The 27524-nt window shown below is 40.4% G+C and overlaps 1 protein-coding gene across 1 annotated transcript in view; it reads left to right on the plus strand.

Moving 5' to 3' along the window:
- tbcd (tubulin folding cofactor D) overlaps nt 1-27524 on the plus strand; it is a 125938-nt gene that overhangs the window by 23225 nt on the left and 75189 nt on the right. Inside the window, exons 8-11 of the mRNA XM_028818650.2 lie at nt 118-250; nt 18332-18377; nt 19804-19936; nt 25935-26074. Of these exons, the coding sequence (XP_028674483.2) occupies nt 118-250; nt 18332-18377; nt 19804-19936; nt 25935-26074 (452 nt within the window). The remainder of the gene's footprint in view (nt 1-117; nt 251-18331; nt 18378-19803; nt 19937-25934; nt 26075-27524) is intronic.

A 27524-nucleotide genomic window follows, 5' to 3' on the forward strand; every position in this document is an offset into this window, starting at 1 on the left:
TTTTCGAATATTATACCTGCCTAAAGCAGTGTGCATGTGACTTTTACTGTCTAAGTTTGCTTTTAGGAGCAAGTTATAGATCTGCTTCAGTCTTGCATGTGCTGCTTTTTATGACAGGTTGGTGATCCGTCCAGACGTCAAGCAAAAGAGACTTGCAGACTTTCTTGACTGGAACCTCTCAACCTTCGCTCAGGCCTCCTACCAGACGATGGAAGGCACTATTATAATGGATGGCATGTTGCAGTCACTGGTAACTATTCTGACTGGTTTAGCATCTGATAATATTTCATTTTTGTCCTGAAAGCCCATGAATAATATTTCATTCTGTAATGCAAATTGTGTTATCCCATTTAATGCTTACTAAGCAAGTGTTCTAAGTTCCAGTGTATAGGATGCCGCAGTTTATTTTGTGTTTCACAGCATATTATTAAACAGTGTGTTGATATCATTGACGGTGTTGTGACATTGGCTTTTCTGTCGTCGATTCTGCATCCTTTCAATGGGGTATGTTTTACAACTGATGTAGAATCTTTTTCACGTTGAAACAGCATTACTCCATACACACATTTTATACATTATTTTAATTTTAAAGCCTTTAAATGAAAGCATTCAAAGAAAAATATCAAGTGCATGCTGTTGAGTGGCAGTACTGCTCATTACAGAGTCAAGAGATAACAAAAGAATTGTGATTTTTGCCAGAAGTATAACATGGAGTCAATAGAATTGCCTTAGAAATGCATTGACCTCCTTGTCTGGATTGAGTGTTTCACACCAGATTCTGCTCTGTGTTGTTTCATGATGACAGTGTGTTTTGGCACAGAATGACAGCCTAAGCACCGAACAGACATAAGGCATTTAGGTCACAAATGTTTGGGTCCTGTTGCTGTGGCATGCTTATTGACTGGAAGCTGACATTCTTGTATAGGGATAGGCCTGTTTTTAGAAGTATGATAATAGTTGCCAAGCATTTCCCATGATGCCTGTTATTTCTTTCAACACCATTTTGTATCTCTCCATGTATTTCTGTGCTTTTTTTTGTTTAAGGGATTTCTTATATAAAAGTAGACTACTTGGATGTTGATTAGATACTCCCGTAAGAGCTTTATTATTCTGTATTCACGTGACAATAAAATTAATCTAATCTAATTCAGGCACTGAGTGTTAATTAACAGAGCTAATTGTACAATCAGAAATCCAGCAAATGAACAGAAACCAGATAGAATCTTAATGTGTAGTTCTCTCTGTAATTTGTATGATTCCTTAGAATCTGTGTAATAGTATTGATATGAATATGCCAACAAGAAACTTTAGAAAAGGAAACAGAATAAAATTCTGTTTGTCAACTCTTCTAACCTTAGCATAGAACTGTCGAGAATAATTAAATGTTAGCGTGGTATGTTGTGTCTGATATCCCCACTCACATTTTACTGATCATATTTCCTTGTATCCATATTTCCATATGCCAGTGTGTTTGCGACATGATGGTTTGTATTTTGAATTAAGACATTAAATGGCATCCATACTTTATGACCGAGCATCTCTGGATGGTCCAGTCCACTTTACTAGTGATGGCTGAGTTGTACTTTCTTTTTTATTGGTTATTTTGTTTGTTTGTCTCTATACATTTTTCTTTCTGTGCAGTGACCATCTTTAGGCAAACTGAGCTCAGTGCCCTTTTTCTGTACGACAGAACTAACACCAGCACATTGTCAAGCTCTTGCTCTTAGCACTGTTATTAATGGCATGAATTTCTGGTCTTTAACAAAGAACTCCTTGTGTCTATTAACTTTGATGTTCTTTTCTAAATAAACATTTGTGCTCCAGCAAACTATTGCATCATAAAATAATGTTTTGTGATTTGAATAGAGAGGGGGTAAAAAAAAAACTCTGGGATTTAAAGTGCAAGAAGTATCTTAAAGAAGCTGGATGTGTGCATGAGCTGCTATCGTGAAACCTGCCAACACATTATGTGGGCCTTGGGACCATTTAAATATGGTGAGATATGTCCAAATCGTATTCAAAACTCACTGACTTTCTCTCCTTCTCAACACATTACTCTTTCTCTTTCTCCCAACACCACTCCAAATTGCTTACTCCCAGTTTCAATACTGTATATTTGCTCCCAAGGGCTTCGTTATTTTCTACAAAGGTAGATATTTCACAAGTCATATAACATACTAAAAGAATACGCTACCTAAAATTCTATCTATCTCTATCTCTATCTATCTATATCTATCCAAAATGAAAGAGCAGATTTCAAAAATGTATTTCAAACAAACTGTATAAGACAGAAACACATTCCACACATCACTGGATAGAGGAGAGTTCAAAGTTTAAAAGCCCACCTAAAAGTACCAGAGAATGCCACTGTGTGCTGTTTCTCGTTTATAGTAAAATGGCAATAACACCACAAGAGAAATCACTTTGCGTGCCGCAATTTGCGAAGTGTGAATCCATTGTTCAAGTGCAATGAGAATTCTGCCGATGGTTCAACAAACTGCTGCCTCGTCGTAAGCAAGTTTACGAGTGGCATAAAAAAATTTTGTAGAAGGTTGCATATGCAAACGTAAAAGAACTGGTCATCCGCGCACGTCAGATGAAAATGTCGAGCATATCCGAGGTGTGTTCGAGTTCAGTAATTGGGTACCAGTTTACTCGTGTGTGGCAAGAAATGGTCTACCATTTTGATGTTTCTCACGCTACACTTGGCGCTCCTGTTGAGTGCATGCAATCTCAAGGACCATAGGACCAAACTTTGAATTTTCTTCTATCCAGTGATGTGCAGAATTTGTTTGTTTTATACAGTTTGTTTGAAATACATTTTTGAAATCTGCTCTTACATTTTGAATAGCTAGCTGTGTGTGTGTGTGTGTGTGTGTGTATATATATCGTGATTTATCACGTGAGCTCCTCATCTGTAGTGTCAGTGATCCAGCTTGGATGGAAGGATCCTCTTTATATATTGGTCTGTCTCTCTCCCTGTACTCCTTATGACTTCATATGTGCTCCCACTTTTTTGTGAGATATTTCCGATGGCAGAACCCTGTAAAGGTGCTTTTAATCCTCTTAAGTCTTTCTTATTCTGAATCTCTCACAAAAGCGGTCTGAAATGACATTGTACTCTGTACTTCTCTGGCTGTTGAATCTGTTGCGTGGTGAGCATGTCAGCCCTTGCACAAATGAAAACCAAACGACAGTTTTAGCCTCTGGCTAAGTTTCGGAAACACCTGAAAACTGGGCTGAATTTAAGTGTTAAGTGTGTAGCATATGAATAATGTTGCCTCACAGCATGTTCTGGCTTGCCATGCTGATTCTTGCAGGGTTTGGCTAAGCTTTGTACACCTGCTGGTTCCCCTTTTTTTTTTTTCCTGCCCGCCTTTTTATGCTCAGCAGCAGGTGAACTCGAGGCAGAATTCTGCTGTCTTTGACTCTTCCAGGCTTCCACTTGCTTCAGATTAGAAAAGTGCAGAGGGGGCACGTCAAAGACGCACAACCCTGCCCAGCTTTATGATTCATTCTTTTACAACACTAGCAAGGCAGGCCCCCCTGAGAGGATTTGCCATTTTAACTACATCATGAAGTATTTCTCTAATTCTTTCCTACTGTGGTTCCTTTAACACATCAGATGTTTCACTTCAGAATCTGAAACAGCCTTTCTTGGTGGAGGCCTTCTCTTTTTCTTTCTTTATTGTGTGTCATCCTTTTACAGTGCCCATGTCTTTACAATGCCTTGTAGTTTCAATTCTTTTTAAACAGTGCCGTCCTCTCCTTTTGGTTGTTGCTGTACTAGTTATTTTTTAGACTATCCATGCATCTTGGAAAGACTCACAGTGGCAAATGAGGCATCGTATGACACTTCATCTGTGGAATTGTATCACAGTCATGTCATGTGAGCATGCTGAATTTTCCCTTTTCCTCTGCCTCCCTCCATGGCAATCAGTGAGCCTCCACTCTCCTCAGCATTGTGAGTGTTCTAATGTCAATCCTATTTTTCCTCACGACCTACAAGCACACACACACTGATACAGCACATTGCCGCACCCACCACATGACAACCCAACTCAGGATTCCAGATTAGGACCCAAGTGCAGCCATGTAACGGGTGACATCTGAGCACCACACTAGTTCAGATGGAGTGGAACAGCGTGAGGTTTTTTATGGTGGCTGGAGTGCCAATTCTGCCACCAACCCCCAGGTTTTTCCCTGCAACTTGGAGGGCCGACATGCAGGGCTGGATGCAGATTAACGTCATACCCGGGACAGAGCAATTGCAGGTTAAGGGCCTAACAAAGTAGAGTCATTTTTGGCATTTAAAAAAAAAAACAAAAAAACACTGTAACATGAAGTATTTTAGTGGCATGTAGCTAACAAACTTAAAGATTTAACACTGGTTGTTTTTGGTAAAGGTTAAAGCAGTTAGTTATTCAGCTGGATAATATAAGACCAGTTCCAGTAAAATTACTTGATATCCCAGATCCAAATAGACAGCAGTGTCCTTCCACCCCGCAATTCAATAAGCGGGTTAAGAAATGGATGGATGGACAGATCAGTGTTCTCCATAAGAAGGAAGTTTAATATCCCTTCATCAAGTCATTTCAGATTCACTGCAGTGACACCAGAGTTTCTAAATTCTCTGTAAAATGTCAGGAAAAACTGGAGTTGTTGGATCTAAATAATATAAAGTACTGCCTGTCATACAGACCTGTAGCGAAACCTTGAGTTCCGCATAATTGGACATTTTCAGAGGTGCCTGTTCTGAGGGGTCTCATCACTTTTATCGCTTGTAGGCAAAGGAGATCTGTGTAGGGAAGATGAAGGTGGTGCAGAGTTCTAGAGGAGTTCAATTAAAAACAGTTCATCATTCCTGTACTCTTTATTTCGGTTCAAGACATAATCTGGAGGTTTTTTCCAGGTAGACAATTGGTTACCACTACGTTAAATTAATATTACCACTCAAACATGGTACTTAACCCCGTCCATTTTAATGAAATAATCTCAGCATTTCTTAAAAAATAAAATAGAGAACATTATAAATGCATTTTATTTAAGGCACAATTTGATATCTTCCACACACGATTGATCTGCTGATTCATTCTTACACTCGCGACTTTTATCCGTGCAGAGAGCCTACCTGTTTACCTAACGTTTCATTTCTTCCATGAAAAAGTTGACAAAAATCACTGGCTAAATCTCCTTCCCAACTGAAGCCCCACATTGTTTGACCTGCATTTTTATACTCTTTAATCCTTATCAGTATGCTGCTGCTGGAGAATGTGAATTTCCTCTTGGGATTAATAAAGTCAGTCAGTAAGTCAGTCAGTAAGTCTGTCTGTCTATTAGTGCCTTTCTTATCTATGTATGATCTAATCCTGCCTACTATACCAACTTCTATCTATAAAACAGATGTGTTTTTGTTAATGTGTTATGCTTTTAGAGTAATAGTTGCATGAAGTCTTTGCCCAGGCAGGGATATGAACCTTTTGCATGTTGCTTGGATCTTGGTTTTTTATCCAGACACTTGTACTCCTCGCGTTGTCTTTCGAGAGCCCCAGTAAGAGCCTCCATCGACTCCATGAAGATCACAGCCAGATCAGTGAATCTCTCTTCACTAACAGGTGCCCCACATTCGCTGGACTTCACGACCCTGCCCATCTTGCTCTTTATTATTAAAATCTTTCCCTATTGTGAACCAGCCCGTTGCTTGGGTTCTTTGACTTTTAAATGAATACATTCTGTATATATCTACTAGTACTTACTTTTTACTGTTAATTCATTCCATATATAAAACCACAATTAGATCTTTGCAGAACAAATAATAATGAAGATCTAAGTTCATTCAGAAGCATGTCACCCAATACCTGGTGTTGTAGATTTCCTCAGCATTATCTTAAAGTCCAGAGCTCATCTTGAAGTGTTGGTGTTTCTTGGTAGGAGGAACGTGGACATGTTTAGGGTGCATGTATGAAGAGTCGCACTTCTGAAAATTGGAAAGGGCTATGATCTGTTTGTTTTTTGGGAGTGAAGACTTCTCCAGAATAGTAATACTGTCCAGCAGATGTTCTGCAGCTGTGACTGCATCAGAATCCTCATGTAGCTTTAAGGTGTTTTAGTGCCTGAGTATTTTGTAAAAGCAGTACTTGCAGGAATAATTTAAATTTTATGTACACAGGTTGTGTTTATACAGTACAGTGAAAACTCCGCGTCACACGTACCTCAAATAGAGTGCTTGCAAGACATAAAGATAACCGAGCACTCCCTTCAGTTTATACATACAACACATTGTCGTGTCACTTTTAAAGTACATTTCCGAAATTCCTTAATCTTATTTTGAGTAACCTTATTTTTTTGCTTGGTTATTTTGATTAACTTCTGTCTGTTGAAATAATGGCTTCTTAAAAGGTCAATCAGTGCATGACAGGTTGGTTCAACCAGCAGATTCCTCTTGCATGTTGGGTACACGGTGTTTTCTTTAAGCAGAATGAGTCTCTCTTCTGAAAGGTGCCATCAGTAGAAGCTCAATTGAAAGCCTGTAACCCGCCCTGCAGGGCAGCTAGACTGGTAGGGTTGCTTCTGCCTGATTTGTCTGTCTCTGTGGGTTTTGATTTGCTGGTATACTTCAGACGTGTATCTTAATGCCTTGCGTCTATAGATTTTTATTAAAGCCTATAATTAAATGTTAGGCGACAAGCCTTTGTTAAGGCTGCAGGGTATGGCACTCCCATCTCTAGCGTGACAGTGATGCTATCATGTCTGAGTAGCCTGAGGCTTCTAAACTTGAAAGAATATGATTTCCTTATTGTATAGTTTCACTTAATGGCTAACTGTTGGCTCGTTTTAAAAACTTGCACCTGAAGGAAATGGGCAGCCTGGCCCAAAACTATTGGACATCTCTAGTGCCCCATTAGTTAGGGGCTTTAGATGCTGCTCTTCTGCCAATGACTGCCACGCTCTTGGTTGATAAAAATGCATTGTCTAGACCTCACTGAAGTGCTATGTATGGGCAGTGGCATACGGATTGGCTGGAATGCTAGGTGCCTTCAGAGGACTTTTTCACTTTAATTCTGGAAGGCTTGGCTTTTGACACATTTGATATATGTTGCCATGCATAGGACAGATTTGCTCTTTGTTGCTGCATTATGCTATTTGAGCAGTAACAAAAATTAAATGTACACTGTTGCATAAAGTCCATGGACTAGAGTACTTGAAACTTTTTATTTTTTTATTTTTTATGAAGTTTTTCAGTTACTGCCTCCAAGATTCTGTTCACATCCATACTTGACTCTTCAGACCTCATGCTAAAAGACAGAAAACCACCACCTTTTCACTTGCATCCATTTTAAATGTTCAAGTTATCATCTTCTCAAAATTAAGCTGTACAGTTCTGCTCATTCCCTTTTCTTCACTATGGTCTTTGACCATCTTAATTTGTTTCTATGGGCGGCACAGTGGCGCAGTGGGTAGCGACTCTGCCTCGCAGTAAGGAGACCTGGATTCGCTTCCCGGGGCCTTACCAGCGTGGAGTTTGCATGTTCTCCCCGTGTCTGCGTGGGTTTCCTCCCACAGTACAAAGACTTGTAGGTTAGGTGCATTGGCGATTCTAAATTATCCCTAGTGTGTGCTTGGTGTGTGTGTGCGTGCCCTGCGGTGGGCTGGCACCCTGTGTTGGCTGGGATTGGCTCCAGCAGACCCCCGTGACCCTGTAGTTGGGATATAGCGGGTTGGAGAATGGATGGATGAATTTCTTTTTAGCCCTGTTGACATCATGCTTAGGAAATAAGTGAAGGCACCAGCAGTAAGACTAAAATCCACTTGACTTCACTTTCTCAGGAAACTCATAACTGGTTTGGTTTTGCTTTGTATTATGATGATGGCAGTATTGTATCTGTGGGTGTGCATAATAGTGAGAGAAGCATGTTAGAAAAGGCTGTAAACTTTCACAGTATTTCCTGGAGCTCAGATCTGAACACAGACAACAGACCAATGGCTTACTTTCAAAGTCCTCCCTAATATGGTTTACGTGCTAATTATTGCACAATGATTTGACTGATTATTTTATCCAAGGTTATTTACTAACATCAACTTCGTAGATCCATGGAATTGCCTACATGTATGTTTTAGAGTTGGAGCACAGGCAGGTTAACGTTCTTGACTTTCCACTTCTTAATCTCTAATACTGCTTTACATTCAACATGGCCAATATATGTTCTCCTTGTGGGGGAACTCCAACCATAATATAGATGGGCCAAAATTCTGCCAGAATCTGGTTGGATTGCAGTACGTGGTATAGGGGCCTCCCCCAGAGAGCAAACATAGCATCTTAAATAATGAAGGAAAACAGAGTCAAGTCATCCAGCAGGTGTGGCCCATAATGCATATTCATTCTGTGAAGGTCCTGTATACTCGGCACACATCCAGTTGTAATAAAAAAGCTGGGTTTAAAAGTAAATGGTATGTATAAACATATAATACTTACATATTGCAAATATCTTTAATAATTGTGTGTAGTGTATATATTAAGTTTGTACGGTATAGTGTGCAAAAAAAGTGCAGAAAAACCCTGTTTGTATAATGGTGTCAGGTAGCAGCGTTGCATTAATTTCAGTGCCAGAAGTAAATGATAGTCTTCAAGCACCGTGCGCTCAGTCATTAATTAATGAGATTGCAAACGTAATCCCTGATGACCCAGAGGGTTCTTCGATTAAGTATATGGTTTAAATCTATCTCGATTTACCAAGGGAGAATTCCCCACCAGCTCTATGAACATATCTATATATATATATATATATATAAAATCCCTATGTGCGTCCAGGTGTCCGTGTGTGGGTGTCTTTTGGTGAAGTGCGCATGCGCAGGGCACGGTGCAATGCGCGATATTACTGTCAGAGAAAGTTAGAGGCGTTTTACGGAAATACAAACCAGTATTACTGCGAGAGGAAATTAAAGGTACACAATACAGTGACGCATATTGCAGCCACATACGAGCCAGTATTACTGTCAGGGGAGATTAAAGGCATATTACCGACGCGCACGCCTGTATTACCGCCAGAGAAAATTAAAGGTATATTACGGACGTACAAGACGGTATCCTTCAATAAGGGCGCGCACAAACAGGCGAGCCTCAAAAGGGCGACCTCAATTGGGCGCAGCGAATAAAGGCGCGCGTAAATAAAGATCTGCACCATTGTTGCTCTTCACATATTCCAGAGCCATTGAGGTCACCCTTTTGAAGCTCGCCTTTTTGTGCGCGCCCTTATTGAATAGAGCCGTACAAGACAGTATTGCTGTCACAGAAAATTAAAGACACACAATACACGGCGGCAGCCCATGAAGAACGGTCAGCTCAGCAAGTAAACATCAGCAAAAGAAAGGCTGAAAGAAAGAAAAATACGACCGACAAAAAGAATGAGGTCAAAGTCCCTTGCCATTTAATATAGACTGTTCCTACTAATGTTTATGCACTACTGTTCTAGCGCCCGTTATTGTAACGGGCTAAATGACTAGTTATTAATATAAATGCGCTGAAGTCTTCGAGGGGGAGACCAGACTAGCCAGGGAGGTCGCACTATTGTGCAGCAGAGCAGGGAGGATGCTGTGAGACTGGGCTGTTATCCGTTGCTTGCTTCAGTATCATTTTGATACTGGCACTGAAGTCCGAAAGCTGGTATCGATGCTGAAATCAAAATTTTTGTACTGCTCCTGCACTAACCTATACATACAATAGCAGCCCCAGAGAAGAGTGACTAGGCTGATTCCGGGGCTACAGGGGTTAAATTATGAGGAAAGATTAAAAGAGCTGAGCCTATACAGGAGATGACGAGGAGACCTGATTGAAGTGTTTAAAATTATGAAGGGAATTAGTCCAGTGGATCGAGACTGTTATTTTAAAATGAGTTCATCAAGAACACGGGGACACAGTTAGAAACTTGTTAAGGGTAAATTTCACACAAACATTAGGAAGTTTTTCTTTACTCAAAGAATGATAGACACTTGGAATAAGCGACCAAGTAGTGTGGTAGACAGTAAGACATTAGGGACTTTCAAAACTCGACTTGATGTTTTTTTTGGAAGAAATAAGTGGATAGGACCGGTGAGCTTTGTTGGGCTGAATGGCCTGTTCTCGTCCAGAATGTTCTAATGTTCTATAGCACGGGTGTTGAACTCCGGTCCTGGAGGGCCGCAATGGCTGCAGGTTTTCATTCTAACCACCTTCTTAATTAGTGACCTGTTTTTGCTCCTAATAAATTTCTTTTTCCTTAGATTTAATTAACTCGACTCAGATCCCTTAGTTCTTTCTATTTCCTTAATTAGCAGCCAAACAATAATGAGACACAAAATGAGCAAACAGGTGACCAGCTAACCACATTATCTGAACATAAAGAAAGGTGAGGGTCTCTGTAAGGTTGATCTCTCGGGTCAATAATCAGAAAAAGAAAATCAACAATTTGGGAAATGTCTGCTGTAGCAGAATGAGAGCAGCAGCAAGCCATGGAATTAAGTAACGGGTTTAATTAACAGCAAGAATTGGCTTCTCATTAAGAAACTGGTTGGAGTGAAATTGGTTGAAGTTTGAAACCCCAGTTTAGCTGGTCATCTGTTGGCTCGTTTCACGTCTCATTTCTCTTTGGCTGCCATTTAATGAAGAAAAGAATCAATTTAGAGGACCAAATCCTTAAAGACCGGGCTATTAAAATGAAGGGAAAAGGAGTTAATTAGCAGTGAAAACTGGTCACTGATTAGGAAAAGTCAGGATGAAAACCTGCAGCCACTGCAGCCCTCCAGGCCTGGAGTTCGACACCCATGTTCTATAGTGTGTGTGTGTGTATAGATATTAAATTCTTAGTGTAGTTTTTATTTAGTTGTGTTGCATGACTTCTCAGAACAGCTGACAAAAATACAGTACTCGCATGACAATAAACTTGAGTTGAATGAGATTAACCAACTGTGACTAATTGGATTTTTAAGTTTTTTTTACCATGGGTGGCAAACCGTACTTATGACAGAACTTGGCGGACAACAGTGAAAATGCATTTTGTCATTAGTAACCAGCAGGGTTACCAAGAAAAATAATTAAATAACAGGATCCTGCACTCAAATAAACATCGATTCCTCACAACATAACCCAGATGACATAATATTTTCACCAATATATTGACAGGCGTAATGTAATGTTACTTCAGTGCAGTCAAAGACAAAGTAACTTTGCCGCTGGTGACTGAATTGCTCTGTTGCTTAAAACGTGTTGGTGTTGCTAGGAAGGTGCTTCAGCCAGCCAATCAGGGGCCAGGATTTTGTTTTCCGCCGCTCTGCAGCCAATCATGTGGCAAAGTTAGAGAGTGAGAGTGTCAAGTGCAAGAAACACACAGAGGAGGGACGCTGCTGCCAGCCAGTGAGGAAGTTACCACTCAGGTACCAGTCTTGCTGCCAAGGGTCTGTGCTGTATTTACTGTGAATGAGTTCAGGACGTATACGATACACATACTGAATTTATTAATTACAGCAACCTCAGTCAATGTCAAAATACATACAGTACAATGTAGTGTAATAAATTAGAAAAGCTTACACTCAGTTTTAAAATAAATAAACCTATTCAGGGATCGAAAACCCCAGATCTGGGTTTAAATGGCCAGCACTGGCAACCCTGTTAGTAACTCGTGCAGTGTTTGGCAAACTGACTTCCTGGAGTTGTGTTCCCGAATCAGCCTGACCGTTAAGTTACTGCGGCACTAAACTGACCCTTTATGGAGTTTCAAGTGTAGGGAAATTAGATTTTGAACTGAACTCTTAAGAAATATTTACAAACATGTCACCTCCCTTTGTGTTTCTGGGTACTGCATGGCTTCAGTCACCTCGATCTGGAACATTTGTCCTAGAGTTCCTGTACCCCTGAAGTTGAGGCTGACTCCTTAGAGCAGCTGTTTGTGTTTTCTGAACTGTTGGTTAGGGTCATTGTCTCTTTGGTTTCAGCGTTTAGTTCTTTTGTAGTTCTATATAAAATAAAGATTGTTTTCTTAGTTTGTATGTTTCTGTTTATGCTGCTGATGGGTGGGGGTAGCCTGAAAAACGACCTTTTTTTCTGTCTGTCTTGTTTTTAGTGTAGCCGTAGGTAAGGTAATTTTCAGACACTCTCTTTGTATTAAAGGACATTTTACACTCGACATTGCACCTCTTATAAATGGAAGCCAGAGCAGATCCTTGTCTTGCGTAATTGGTCTGTCTTTATGGCCAACCTCCTGCACTCGCCTGTATTTCACAAGGAAGTAACCTGTTGTGATTTAATCCTAGCCTATAGCCAAAGAAAAAAAAAAAATGTGAAGTTTGACTGCTGGGAGATAAGGCGCAGTTTAAAGTGTGAAGCTTGCCATTATCTCCTTTTCTGTGTCTGATGAAAGGAATGCCACTCTGGGGCTGTGACTGGTACAGCAGGTTTCGTCGGTAAGGCTGGTTTCTCTGCCCTTTGACAGGATTCCTGACATGACCCTCGGCTTTTGCTGCATGACAGCCCTCTGTAGATATGGACCTGCTGGCATTTTTAGCTCATTAACTGTTCCTTTGCTGGTTTGTACTCCCAGTATGAATTTGTCGACTTTCTGAGACTTGTCTTACCAAGACCTGGTCCAGGCATGGTGTGAAGATACAAATGTCTGTGTAATTAATTGGCTTCTCAAAGGCATGTAGAATTAAGAGGAACTACTGCTGTCATAAATACATTTCTGAACTACCTTTTTGTGTGTCGTGGTTTTCAATTCACAATCAATTGTTTACCATTTTTCTTAATATTATTAAAACTATTTTGATTTGAAGCAATTTATATCTCAAAAGACTGAAAGGACTGCCAATTCCCCTTTCTAACTTGACGTTCAGACCAGGATTTGACCTGCTTTGTAATCACGCAAAATGTATAGTTTGCTTTTGTTTGTAGCCCTGGATAGAGCGGAATACTAAACGAATGATAGATTGTAATGGTGGCAGTTGACAGAACTACTCCCTCGTAGATTCAGTGCCCTGATTCGGCTTCTTGCTAGTGTAAGTTTGCGCCGCCTTCTCCGGTCTTCATGGGTTTTCCTCCCACATCCCCAGACACCTTCAGATTACGGGAATCTGGGACGCAAAGTTGGCCCTGTGTTAGGCTGGCACACTGTCCAGGGTAGATTCCCACCTTGACTCCATTGCTGCCAGTATATGGTCCCCTCCATGATTTTGCATTGAGTTCAGGGAGTTTGTGACTGTGTGTTTGTACAATGTAATCAGCCGTAACATTTTAAGAAAGCGTGTTGGCTGTGTCAGTACAGCATTAAATAAATAACTGCTTTCTTGTTTTAAAGCATAAATTGAACTAAATAGTTGCATGCAAAGTAAATTGTCCAATTTGCATCAAAAATTGCATCCAGGACAGGTGACAGATATCCAAAAGTGTCTCCTAAAGCCTAGCGCACTGACTGCTGGCCCAGAGTAGGGTTTTAGTGTCTGATAACAACCTCATGACTGGAGATAGCAGGAGCAGCGCTGTGTCTTAGTAAGTCACACCAGTGCTCAAAAAATCATTATGTTTCATGTTTGAATTAATCTGAAAGTACTTTTATTTTTCCTTGTTAGTATTTTAAATGTGTTACTTGGTGGTCCATTACATTCATAATATTTCTGGCCATTGTGTAATTTGTTTATTCATTTTGGCTGTCCGGTTAATTGACAATTTTATGTTGGCCATTGTGCGAATATGGATGTAGGAGGTATGTGTGTGAATTGACGCTACATTGGATTAGTGCCTTGTCCAGAACTGGCCCCCCCCATGGGTTTGGGGGGCTGTTGGTCATACAACCTAAAATCCACTGCCTATGTGAGAAGGGCCACGATTCCTATCAGGCAGAAGGAGTGTGCTTGTGCTGATGGGAAAACACAGTTATCAGTGCACACACACTTTTCTGTCTGCCAATGCTAGGCCTCGTCTAAGACTGCAGGTACTGTGCTTTCTTCTAAACTAATTTGGATAAAAATTTAATTGTCCTGTTCAGTTACAAGTTTTATCTAAGAATGTGTCATTTTGTCTTATTGTGGGTTGCGTTTACCGATGTTGAAATTCTAAGACTGTTTTTTCCCCATTTGTTTTTATGTAGGCCCTTTTCTGAGAAATACATGGGCCCAAAAGGGGTGTATGATGTTACCAAACCCTTAACCGCTACCCCCCCCCCCCCAACTTTTACAGCTCCCCTTTATTTGTAGTGAGTTTTGCATTTCCGAAAATGAACAGTGCTGTCAATTTTACAAAATGGTATGGAGAAGGAAACTTGGAAAGGCTGCTTTGCTTACCACTACTTGTTATTTTGTGATGTTATATTATAAACAGATTTAGAAATTGAATGGATTGGTAGATATATAAACCCAAGGAGTGAGATTTGGGAGGCTCGACATGAATGGTGGCGGACTGCTCCGTGTTGATCAACTGTAAAGATAGGAATATCATTGCACTACATTGTACATGTAACAATAATTCTGAAATAAGCTGATTAACATTACAATTTTTATCAAAGTAAAACCTTACATTTTTGAAAAAGCAAATCCTATACCTCTATATCATTACTTAGTGCAACAGAGGTAATCCACGATTAATGAAACATGATATTTTTTGACACATGCTGAGTTGCTGTTCAGAATACAACAGAAAGATCTTAGGGTTGCATTTGTGACTTTTACTGTTTTGTGGTGGCAAACACTTATTGACATCTATTTTGTGATAAGGCACAAATCAGTTAGGCTTTGATGCCAATGTAGTTTGTAAAATCACACTAAACCAGGACCGTACTTATGTATATACAGTATGCCCTGTGCTGAAAGACCGCTACTTTTTAAGCTGTATAACCTGAATTCCAAATTCAATGGATTATGCCAGTTAACAGAGGAAATCCAATAATACAGACCTGACATTGATGTTAAAGGCCCAGATTCCAGTACTTTTCATGCCTTTCATTGAAGAAGAATGCCTTTTTTTCCCCAAAATCAATCAAAGGGGTCATTCTCTAGGCCGTTTTTCAAGAGACATTTATGATTACGTACAAGGAGGAGTACATGAGTGTGTTTTGAGAGTGAAATATTCGTATAAGATAGAAAAAGCCTTCTGTTTAGCTCAAAACAAATTTTTTTGACTTAAAGGTTTGGGGTTAACATTATGTTGAATATTTCAAATACATAGTCTTACATTTTTTTAAAGCACCGTGTTAGTGAAGAAGTTAAGATCTCTCATCTTACTGACGATTGTGGAGATATAAACAGTTATTTCAGGACTGCCTCATGCTTTGATGCAAAACAAGACGGGCTGAAAGGCTTTTCTAATTGCTTTGTTTAGGAACAGTGGCACTGTGTGTGTTTTTTTTTTTATTTATTTTTTTTTAAGTTAAACATATTATTATGGATAAATGTGTAGCACTGCATGCTAATGAGGAAGTGAGCCAGCAGAGACATGTCCTGGCTTGAGCATAAACAACAGGTTATTGGATGGACGTACATTGTGATACGCAAAGAGATCTTGTCTCTGTTGCCTAACCAACCTACCCAGCAGTCTTTTTAGCTTTCAGTAAGTAATTAGCAGTACCTCCCATCAACAAACACTTCAGCATTGCTTCCTTCTGGCTGTTATTTTTTGTTTTTTTCTGTTTTCAATAGATTGCTGCCCTTATGGCATATAGGACCATACCATAAGTCTTCACCAGTTTCAAGTTCAGCTGAGCCAGACGAAGCCCCTTGCCTTCTTGTTAACACCCATAGACTACTTTTAAGAATTACTCCGTCTAATCGATGAGATAACAATATTTTTACGCTGCAAAGCTTCAGGCTTGCTTCTTTTTCTGATACTTCGGTGCCGAGAATATTGGACATCTGCTTTGTCATATGCTTCAGAAATGGCCTGTGTCTTTAGGGTAAAATCTGACCTTTCCTGTCAGAATTGTAATTGTTTTGTCTCACCTATACTTTCTTTCCTTAATTGGCTACTCTAGTTTGAGGATGCACTGTCGATGCCTGTCCTAGCAGCACTGTGTGAAACGTTTGAACCCAAACTCTACAGGGCACCAGACCACCTCAGAAACACTCACATCCACACCCTCACTGGGCCAGTTAACTGGACCTGCACATTTTTAGGGGTTGGGAAGACAACTCACACAAACAGGAAGAATGTGCATCCTCTATACGTGCAGTGTTTATTTTATGTCTGTAATCTTAAGAGGGTTAATGCTTCAGTGCTAGCATGGTGACTGTTCTGCCTAGTAAACAACTATTCTGCATACTTTGTGCTGCGTAAAGATTGCTGTTTAGATGAGGTGTATGGACAGAACTACACAGGACGCATTTTTTATTTGAAAATGTCAGCATAAATGCAGAATGTTCTTTTCACTTGTAGAAGAAAAGCTGATAATTGTTTTGATACCCCTATGCAGAGGTTGCCAGCCTCAAATATTACATTTTTTGTATTCATCTTGAATTGAATTATTAAAGGAGTACGCCAGCCAAAAATTGCGTCTCTTGTATAAATTAGGTACACCATATAGTTTGTAGTGATGGGCACAAAAAAGTATCTCCATTCTTTCTAAAACTTGAGATTAAAAAAAAAATGTTTTTATATACCATATATACTTGCGGATAAGTCAGGACTTCATTTTACAGTATAATTTCTGGTATTTTATAATGTCGGTCATATAAGTTGAATGTGGAATACTCGCGCTATTGGTCCAAGAAATGATGATATGCCAACGCCCACCTGAGAGAGGAAACACAGAGCACACATTACCTTTTACGGCAATGCACTGTATCAGCATGTGCTCCTACCTCTCTCTCTCTATCTCTCGTGCCTACGTGACCACACAGTAATACCTGAATTATTCCGAGGCGACATTTGCACTGTTTTGTGTCTCACACCCTCATATACCTTTTATCATAAGAGCATTCCTCATCTGTGATGGAGCGTTCGATCAGAAGAAAATATGAAGCTGGTTTTAAATTAAAAGTCGCTGAAGTGGCGAAAGAAACTGGTAACTGTGCTGCTGCAACAAAATTTGATGCATCTGAGAAACTGATAAAAAAAAAAAAAATTGTCGCATTTTTGAACGAGCATATAAGTTGAGGTCTGATTTTATGATCGATTTTTGGGTTTCAACACCTGACTTATACGCGAGTATATACGGTAATAGGCATATGTGGTGACCAATGCGGGACGACAGAAAAACATCTAAAAATGTCTGTGGGGGGAAAAAAAATCTCAAGTTACAGATGTGTCGTGTAATCCACATGTCAAGTCACTCCATTGTATGTTCACAATGTCACAAACACATAAAAATATTACTAAATTAACTATAACGTAAAAACAAAATATATTGTTAAACTTGCATCTCTCCTGAAAATGTTCTCGTGAACACAAATGAAGTGCGCTCAGACACAAATGGGTATTTGAATTGCAGTCTCGCCTCCCGTTGTTACATTTACATTCGTAGCAGTGAGTCACGGCTGGAGTACATCGGGATTATTTAGCAGCAGCCTGTGACATTAAATGATTGAGTTGACCCCCTGAAGCATCTGAGATATGCACAAGTTCAACATTTATACTCATCTGATGATGTTTTCTCAAACTGTGCTTTAACTTTTAATCTTTACTTTGATATATCTCACAGTGTTACTGGGCTGAACTCCTGACCAATGAATGGCTTGGGGAGGCGGGTCTTTGAGTCCGATTCTAACATGTGTCTGAGCACATTCCTTTTCATTCCTGAGAGTGGTGTGCTAGTATTTTAAGAAAAATAGACGTGTTTGGGACATTATAAGTATGTGACAGGATGACTTAACATGAGTAACATTTTTTATTTTTTTTTTATATTGTTTGCTCCCAATATATAAGGAACTTTAATGTCATGTTGTCATTCAGAGCCGAAATAAAGAATTTTTTCTGCCATCACTACAAACCACATTAGGTTAATAATAACATCTTTAAAAAAATAATTTTTTTGGTGAAGTATTCCTTTAAGTTGAAGAATGCCAGATACTAAGAGCTGAAGTTGCTGTCATGTGAGAGAGAGTGTCAGTGTATGATCCCTGTGGTGGGATAGCTCTTAATATCGTTATTCTTTGCTGAAGTTAAAGCGGTCTTTGTGATGCTTCATTCACCCTGTGGTTTTTATATTTGAACAAAAGAGCCATGCTTAGGGGCATGCAGATCAAAGACTGGTGCTCGGATTTGTTTGCACGTTTTGTTAAGTATTTCAAAAAAGGTCTTGCTTGTACAATGCATGGCACGTGCCACTCTCAGATGCCCGCACTAATGGTATATATATATGTATTTTTTTTATTATTCTAGGCTCAGCTGTTCAAACATGGGAAAAGAGACGATATGCTGCATTATGGTGAGTCTAGTTTTGTAGCCTCATCAAATCAAGTGATCTGAACTGATTTCTCCTGGCAGGTCCGCTAAAAGCTTAACCAGCATCATGTCTTGAGTTCCTGTGTTACTTGTTTATTTTTCTGTGTGTGATTGCTCTTTTTAGCTTTGTTTGTCCTGTCTGTCATTGTGTGTGGAGATCTCTGCGTGGCCTTGTTTGAAAGTCTGTCATTTCAGTACACTGTGTGGGTGTCACTCTTATGTATATTATTAGTCTTATATCTTTTTTTTTTTTTTTTATTATTTTCTGGTCCTGGTTAGCGTTACAGTGTTAGTCAGGTGAGCATGCAAGACGACAGTTTCTCCTGGTGGTTTTTTTGTCTTTCCTGACAGAGCTAGAGAGAAAGTCAGTCCAACCAAGCATGTCCTGCACCTGCACCCAAGTATTGTCAGAATACCCAAAACATTTCAACGGACTCCGCTGACCCAGGAACTCCAGAGGCCCTACCCACTCATTGTATTTGCACCGTGTTGACTTTTAACCCTGTGAAGAAACTACAGCTACAATTAAGATAGAAATATGAGTGAACCAGTAAATCAGGAGCTTCAGCTGTGTGCTTTAATCTCAGTACGGCATTCTGTACTCCGCCTTATAGTGCCCGCTGTCCCCACTTTTTAAGAAGACCTCTAGTAATTCTGCATTTGGTCCAGCTCCTCCTTTCACACATGCAAATAGCAATACACCGATTTCTGGGAGGGAATCATGACCTGCTTTTTGAAGATTCTTGTCCCAAGTAATTTACATTTTACTGTGTACTGCCTAGTGACTGCTAGTTTTAATAGTTTAACGATCGTAAAACAACATTTATCATGCATATAGAGCCACATATAAAATCTCTAGTTAAGATTAGACAACATACACTGACGGCAGAATTTTGCACCCATCTTGAACCAGTTTATGCAAACGCTGAAAATGTGGGTGTACACGCATTCAATGAAAGACATACCACACTGACCCTGAGACCTCGCACCCCTGAAGCAGTTCTCATGAGATCTCCAGGGCACATGGTCATAGGATTTGTAGAATACATCCGGACTGGATTACTTTGTTCCCACAGCCCTCTAGGTTTTCATTCATGGGTTCGTCGGTTGACCCTTCTTAATTTCAGGCTGAAATCCTCATTGCTCTTCCTGAATCCAATGTTTGACTGTTGGTCAGTCTTTTGTAGCTGCTTGGCATTTGCTTTTTTTGTTTTGTTTTTTTTTTCTTCTTTAGTTAAATGCCAGAATGACTGGCTGAAGTAATTTTATTAATTGTGAATGTCTTATACTAATGAGGCTCACTTTGACGTGAACTCAAGCGTGGTAGGCAGGAATGAACATTGTACACGTTGTGTGGGTCCTGCCTTCTTTGGTTTTCTTTATATTTGGGTACTGTTGTCTCATTTCAGCTCCCACCGTGTTAAAGTGCCTTGATAACTCGAACCTCTCAGAAAGCAACCAGACCATTTTGCGTAAACTGGGGGTGAAGCTCATGCAGCGATTGGGACTGACCTTCCTGAAGCCAAAGATTGCCAAGTGGAGGTTTGTGATTTTTTTTTTGCTGAATCTTTGAGTTTTTATCCATCTGATAAATATTTGCTATGTAGATTTTGTGCATGAGACTGCGGCATTTAATATTACTTTTAAATGTTATTTTACTAATATAAACCAAAATTGGTGATTTGCCAAAAAAAAAAAAATGTTGAGATGTAATGTCCAATTAAAATTGCACTCCTGAAATAGTACTAGGGTGTTGTATCTTGCCTGAAGAAGGGGCCTGAGTTGCCTCGAAAGCTTGCATATTGTAATCTTTCTAGTTAGCCAATAAAAGGTGTCATTTTGCTTGGCTTTTCTCTACACTCCTGAAATAGAAAGACACGACCTTCATTTAGTGTGGGTGGCCTTTGGTGTCAGACTTCATTTTAGATTAATTTCCTTATGAAGTAATGTCACTCTCTCTATGCGTTCTGGTGTTCCTTACACATCCCAGATTGATTGGTAACTGTTAATTGGTACAACAGATGTGCGTGTGTCGTAGTGCTTTGTGGTGGACTGGCTCATCATTCAGGCTTATTTCATGATTTGTACCAGAATAGACTTTGGCCACCTGCCACTCTATATGTGAATGATCAGGCTTTTTCTCAGTATATGTAATGTAAATGAAAGTGGAAATAGATTTGTATAACAAATATTGACGAGAATACTCCAAAATTTCTAAAATGTTAATAACTATGAGTACCATCTTGTGCTCTTTAGAAAAATATCAGTCAAGCATCTCCAGTGACCACGAACTTTATTAAGTGCATCAAGTGCAAGGCAGAACACAGTGCTGAACAGGACATCACCATATCACATGGCCACATACACCGTGACGCAGGGCAAATTTAGAGGTTGCCAGTCAGTCTAACCTGCATGTCTTTATGGTTGTGCGAGGAAAGTTGGAAGTACTCCTCCAAAGTAAATCACGCAAATGTAGAGGCAGGCGGGCTTAACATGCAACAAACTCCGCTCTGTGCCTGTCCACAGAATTAAAAACCCAAGACACTGGATTTGAAATGTACTGCTGGGCTGCCATAATAATTTATTAGCAATTTTAAATGAAGCTTGTGTTGCAAAGCTTTCTGGGGAATCTTCATATGTGCGTGGGATTGTCTGCTTACATGATTTTATGTGTTTGTATAGTGAGAGCGATGTAAATCTCTACGGTCCAGTAACAGCTGAAAAGGTGATGGTCCCTCGTAGCACTGCAGATTCAGAAACCAAATGGTCTGTGAGTGATGCCACAGAGGATTGGCAATTTTTTAAATCCTTTGAGCTTCTGCACTCTGTGGCCCTGCTCTATGGGTTTACATGGCCTACCACATTGTGGCTGAGCTGTTGTTGATCCTCGAAGCTTCCACCTCACAATAATAGCACTTACAATTGACCAGTGCAGATCTGGCAGAGCAGAAATTTCACATACTGACTTGTAGCCAAAGGTGGCACCACGTTTAAAAACACTGAGCTTTTTAATTCGACCGATTCTACTGCCAATGGAAATTGCTTGGCTGTATGCTTGATACTATGTGCCCGTTAGCAATGGGCACAGCTGAAACACACAAACTCGATAATCTAGAGCGGTGTCCACATTGTTTTGGCCATATAGAGTATCTAGGAAATGGATGTGTTTCAATAAATGAAAATCAGACTTTTTCTTGCCAGTTTTCTTGATGCCACACTTTGAATTATCGAACAGTGTTGAAGATTATTGTATTCTTCTTATCTCATCTTTATTAGAAATCAGTGGGATGTTTGGTGTGGAGTGTTGACACTTTTTTACAAAGAGCAGCCATCATGAGATTTCAATCACAAGAAAACAACCTTAAATTGGTTTACTTTTCTGAAACCAGTTGGTCTGGCTTTTTGTTTGTGTTACTGAGGGGGTCTTATGGCAGACATCTCCAAGGGGGCAGGAACTCCTGTGTTTGCTGCGAGAACTAAAGATATTATCAGCTTGTTCCCAAGCTGACTCCCAAGTTGCTTTGCATTTCAAGTTGGGGGGGTGTGGGGGGTTGGGGTGGTCTCAATAACTTTTTTGACATGGAAGTGTGCTGTCAAAGTTGTGGTTGGGAGTTACTCCGTCTACTATGTCCCCATGCACTTCTCTGGCCCCCTATTCCTTTCAGTTTTTGTTTGTAATTAAATCAGGTGAAATATTTTTGCCCATTTTGTCTGTTGAAGAATGAAAGAGCAGATGATTTGTCGGTGTAATTACGCCAATTTGTGTTTTTTACAGGCTCTAATTAGTGGTTTATGGCTCGAATGTGTGAACAGATGACTTTCATTGGTTTTACCTTTTTCTCCCCTTCGTGCTGTTTTGCACTCTTGTACTTTAATAGTAACATCAAACACTATCTGCCTTTACCGTGTAGCATTTTTTTAATCTTTGTTTTTAACATTTGTGTTATTTTTGGTTGCCTGAGGTAATGTGGTTTGCAGTTTTCTGTCTCGTTCTCACTTTGAACTGATAAGGCAATCCATTTAACGTAAGCCCCTGTTTGATCTACCGGATTGCATGTACTTGACATTGTGCTCTGTTTTGGTTGGTGTTGGTCAGCTGAAGAGTGACCGTGGCACATTTGCAACCTTTAATGTAGACAAGAGCTTTGGGTGTGGCTTTGCTCAGATTAACCTTGTGAATTTCTGCGGGAATTTTCTTCTCTATTTATATGCATTTAAGTGTATTGCTGTGTTTTGTGAAGAAATGGTAGATCATGATGGAGCCACTTGAGTAGGATCATCTTGTATAGGCTCATCATTATGCTGGTGGCCCAAGGCCTATGTATTCTGCTGTGAATCGCCTAAAGATAACAGTTCTCGTGGAAATTCTCAGGATGGCTTCTCCACAGGGAGCAGTAGTGTCTGTGTATTGCCTCTTCATGCTGCTGGAGACGACTGCCACCCCGGCAGCAGCTGAAGTCTGAGAGATCCTGCTATCCGGGCGAGCCTTCTAAACGTACGTGGGCTCGCCCTTACATGTCTTGCCAACAGTCTTGAATTTAGTCATGTTTCCAAGGTTTAAGTCTGAAAATGTGTCTGTCACTATTTTTTGCAGCTACAAATACATTAGTCGTTTGGACAGATAAGTGCATATGGCATCTGCTCAAAGTTCATTTATTATGTAATGTAAATTTGGGCACTTGTGTAAGATGTCTTATAAATAAACTGCTAGATAATTGCAAAATCAATCGAGCATCATTGTTGCCTTTTTGATAAAATACGAGTGTGGGAGGCATTGAGCAAGTGGGCGGATATATGCTGTCAAAATGGGAAGAGATCAGTTAGTGTCCTTTTTTCTTCACATCCGGGAGAGTGTACAAATAAACGAAAAGAACCAAAAGGATTGAGTAGTGAGAGGGCAGAATAAAGTCAAGTCAAGTTGGGGAGCATGCACTGATGCAGTGTGTTGCCGCACCCACCACACGACGAAACAGCTCGGGATCCCGGTTGGCAACCCCCCAGGCAGACACACGGTCCAGTCCCACCCTCCGGAAATTACTTTCTATCTGCCACAGCCAGGTGTTGCATGGGCGACCCCCTTGGTCTGGTTTAGCTACTCGTGTCCCCAACAATGAGGATCCTACACGCTGGATCACCCTCGGGGAAACGCCCCACATGGCTTTAGTGCCGTAACTGATGCTCCCTCACAATGCAGGTCATGTGCCTCATTCAGGACTCCATGAGCAACACGAAGTCAAACCAGCAGTACCCATGGAGAGACACACATGAAGGAGTCCAGTCTTCATCTCAGGTCACTGGATAGCGTCCTTGTCTCGCAACCATATATCAAGACAGGAAGCACCAGGACTCTAAAGACTTGGACCTTCGTCCTTTTGCAGAGATATCAGGAGCGCCACACACCCCTTTCCAGCAACCTCATGACCCTCCATGCTCTCCCAATCCGTCTACTGACTTCATAGGAAGAGTCACCGGAGACATGAATGTCACTGCCAAGGTAAGTAAACCTCTTGACAAGGACAACACTCTCTCCGCAGACAGACACTGCTGATGGCCGTGCCCAAGAGGTGATGATAAAGCAAGAAGTTAATTAGCTGCACCCTCATGGCCCTCATGGTCCAACATAACTGAAAATCTAAAGTTCTCCATATTATGGTTTTTCTCCTGTTTCCCGAATAAGTGCAGTTTAGGCTGACTGGAGATGCCAAATTCCAACAGTATGATTAAGAGTGCCCTGCTGTGAAGTGGCACCCCATACCCAACTGGTTCCTACCTTAAGCTGAACTCTGCTAAGAAATTGTCCCTGGCCCTACATGACACTGATTTGGAATCATATTTAGAAACTGGGTGGGTGGATGAATGAACAGTCAGTCAGTCAGTCGGTCATTGTCCAACCCGCTATATCCTAACTACAGGGTCACGGGGGTCTGCTGGAGCCAATCCCAGCCAACACAGGAACAAATCCCTGGGCAGGGTGCCAGCCCACTGCAGGGCACCCACACACCAAGCACACACTAGGGACAATTTAGGACCGCCAGTGCTCCTAACCTGCATGTCTTTGGACTGTAGGAGGAAACCCACACAGACACGGGGAGAACATGCAAACTCCATGCAGGGACGACCCAGGAAGCAAACCCAGGTGTCCTTACTGCGAGGCAGCAGCGCTACCACTGCGCCACCGTGCTGCCGTGGATGAACAGCTGAATGTAAAATACAGAAAATAGTTTTTGCAGTAAAAAAAAAAAATTATTCAAAATATTTATTATTAATCATTAGAACCTGAGATGCTTTCTTAAAAATCTTCACTTTATAAAAGTGTTCTATCACAAGCTGAACTATAGCTACCATCGCTGAAACTCCTGCTAAGTGCATCCCAGTGACCATTCTCTTTCAAGACACTGTCGATGTACTAATCAGATTTAGGGACAGTATTTTTACTGGAATGCCAACTCCTCCATTAACTTGGGCTGTGTGTCCTAGTGGCTGTGTAGATGACATTTCAACCACAAGGCCACAGGCCCAACTCCAATTGGTGACTCATTTACAAAGCCTCAGCCGAGTCCGTTAAACTGCCAGTCCACATAGGAAGAAATGTGGAGCCAGACGCAGTGTGGCAGTTTATAAGTTACTTTGTATGAAGGCGTAAATAAATAAAATGTAATCAAAACCTTTAAAGTAGTCAGTCTCAAATATACCAACTTTCAGTAATTTTGGTATCCTTCAATTAAGTGGGCATTTAATATTTAAAGCAAACCGTTTCAGCCTAATACAGTGCTGTTAACACCTCGGAGCACTTAGTGTTTTCTACAAATGTGTTTTTAAATGAACTGCTACTAGTGAATGCTCTAGTCATAAGAGTTCATGTAATGAAAATGTTCTGTGCTTGCAATATTCAAGTTTTTTTATTTTTACAATCGCACACACTGGTGCACACACAGTCCTTGCAACAGGCCCAGAGATTGGTGACGAACAGAAATAAACTGCATTTGCAGGAACACAGGCTATGCAATAATAACTTGTATTGTGAAAGAAAGGGAAGCAAGTTCGTTTTACCTGAGGGCAGTATTTTAACTTTGGCCACAACACCAAACATATGTACTATGAGAGCTACAGTAAGTGAATAAAGAAATCCAGCCTGAAGTGTTACACTTTACAGTTATAGGATGTTGGCCAGGACACTGGCTTGGAGTAAAGGTTGGGGGAATGTGTGTGTGTGTGTGTGGTTACACACTTAACGTGGATTGTCTACGCCAGGGCTCTGCAGAATGTTTGGTCTTGTCGCTTATATCACACTGTTTTCCAGAATTTTATGAAATTTCAGTTGGCTGCTTTCTGCAAGACTTTGAAATATCAGCCGTGTGCTGAGCCGTTAACTCCTGAATGGTTGCTGCGTCCTGAAGATTTTAGTAAATCGTATCTGATGTGTTTTTTCACTGTTACTTTTTAGAGAACATAACTTTTATATTAACTGCTGTGTCAGAGTGTGTGTCCCATAAGAGGCTCTATATGTGTTTAATACTTACTGCCTTAATCACTGGCACAGGTACCAGCGGGGAAACAGATCTCTGGCTGCCAATCTTGGAAAGCCAATTCCAGTGGAGCCTATCGCAGATGTGAGCAAGGCAGTCCTTGACCCCGATGATGAAGACTATGATATTCCAGAGGAAATTGAGAATATAATTGGTGAGTGTGAATTCAAATCTGAATATCTGAGTGAACATGTGATGTTCTCCAGATTTTCTTTTCAGGTCTGCTGATCTTTGAGATGGTAGCTGAAACTCTTTGGATTGCCTGTAAGGCCACGTAGACTATTTAAAGTCACTATGAATTTGGTCATGCACTGTTTCTGGTGACCTTTATTTTGTTGTATGGTCATCAAGCTTCAACTGCTATGTTAAGGTCCTTGACTGGCTCAGTTACCTTCTTACGCCCTTGTGTACCATTTTGTCCGTTCATTTAGGCTAGAAACTTAATTCATTTTTTTGGTAACTGGAAACATGACAATCCTGGCAGCAATAGGTCAGAGGCAGAACCCAACCTATTCATTGCTGGGTAGCCACTCACATACATTTACACAATGCCAGTTTAGAACATAACAGCTATAACTTTTAAATGTACATGAAATGCATACATAGATGTTGGAACACAAGGCTGGGTCTTCTAGAGTTGTGACTCAGGAGTCCTGTCACTGTTATGAAGCAGTTTTGTTGTTACTAAAAATACCCCTTACGCAATTCTTTAAAATATTTTGGGCTATATGTGCTACACTGCTAACGTTCTGTCTCATCCCGCCAAATTGGAAGAATAATAATAATAATAATTCTTTGCATTTATATAGTGCTTTTCTCACTACTCAAAGCGCTCAGCAATTGCAGGTTAAGGGCCTTGCTGAAGGGCCCAACAGAGCAGAGTCCCTTTTGGCATTTTTACGGGATTTGAACTGGCAACCTTCCGATTGCCAGTGCAGATCCCTACCCTCAGAGCCACCACTCCGTCATACAATTAGAATCCTAACCAGTCAATCATATCAAGATCGTAAAGCAGCATTTTATTCAAAACTAGCTTAACGACGTTGGCAGGGTGAAAACTGTCATTTGAAAATTCAACATGGCTAAACACAGTCCATGATAAGACAAAAAGATGTACTCTTAGACAAGCACTGTAATCCCCCGAGACAATGAAATGATTATTATTGAAATTAGTTAAGAAGATGAGATCCATCTTTGACCAGTAGAACATTTTGTGTGTGCTGATGTCGAAGTCCTCTCATCAGCCCCTCCTTTTACTTACGGGAATTATAGTGTCCATGTTGTAGCTAGTTTTACAGTTGCCCTCCACTCCAGTTCCAACCCCTCTCCCCGATGTGCCATATGACCCATATTTTAAACTAGAAGAATGACAGCATGAGGAACAAGCTTTTTTGAAGTCTGTCAAGCCTTTATGAATGTTATATTTACTTAACTGAATATGCTGAACTACTGCTAACTCTTTGGTTAGGTCAGCATTTATGAACAATTAATGTGTCAACTGTGTTCTGATTCTCCTGTCACCTGCAGAGTAGAGCTGGAGCCAACTGGATATATTTGCTGTAGTCTTAATGAGGTAATACCCTATTAGTCTGTAATTAATGTAT

The sequence above is a fragment of the Erpetoichthys calabaricus genome, chromosome 14 (genome assembly GCF_900747795.2).
Source record: "Erpetoichthys calabaricus chromosome 14, fErpCal1.3, whole genome shotgun sequence".
Lineage (NCBI taxonomy): Eukaryota > Metazoa > Chordata > Cladistia > Polypteriformes > Polypteridae > Erpetoichthys > Erpetoichthys calabaricus.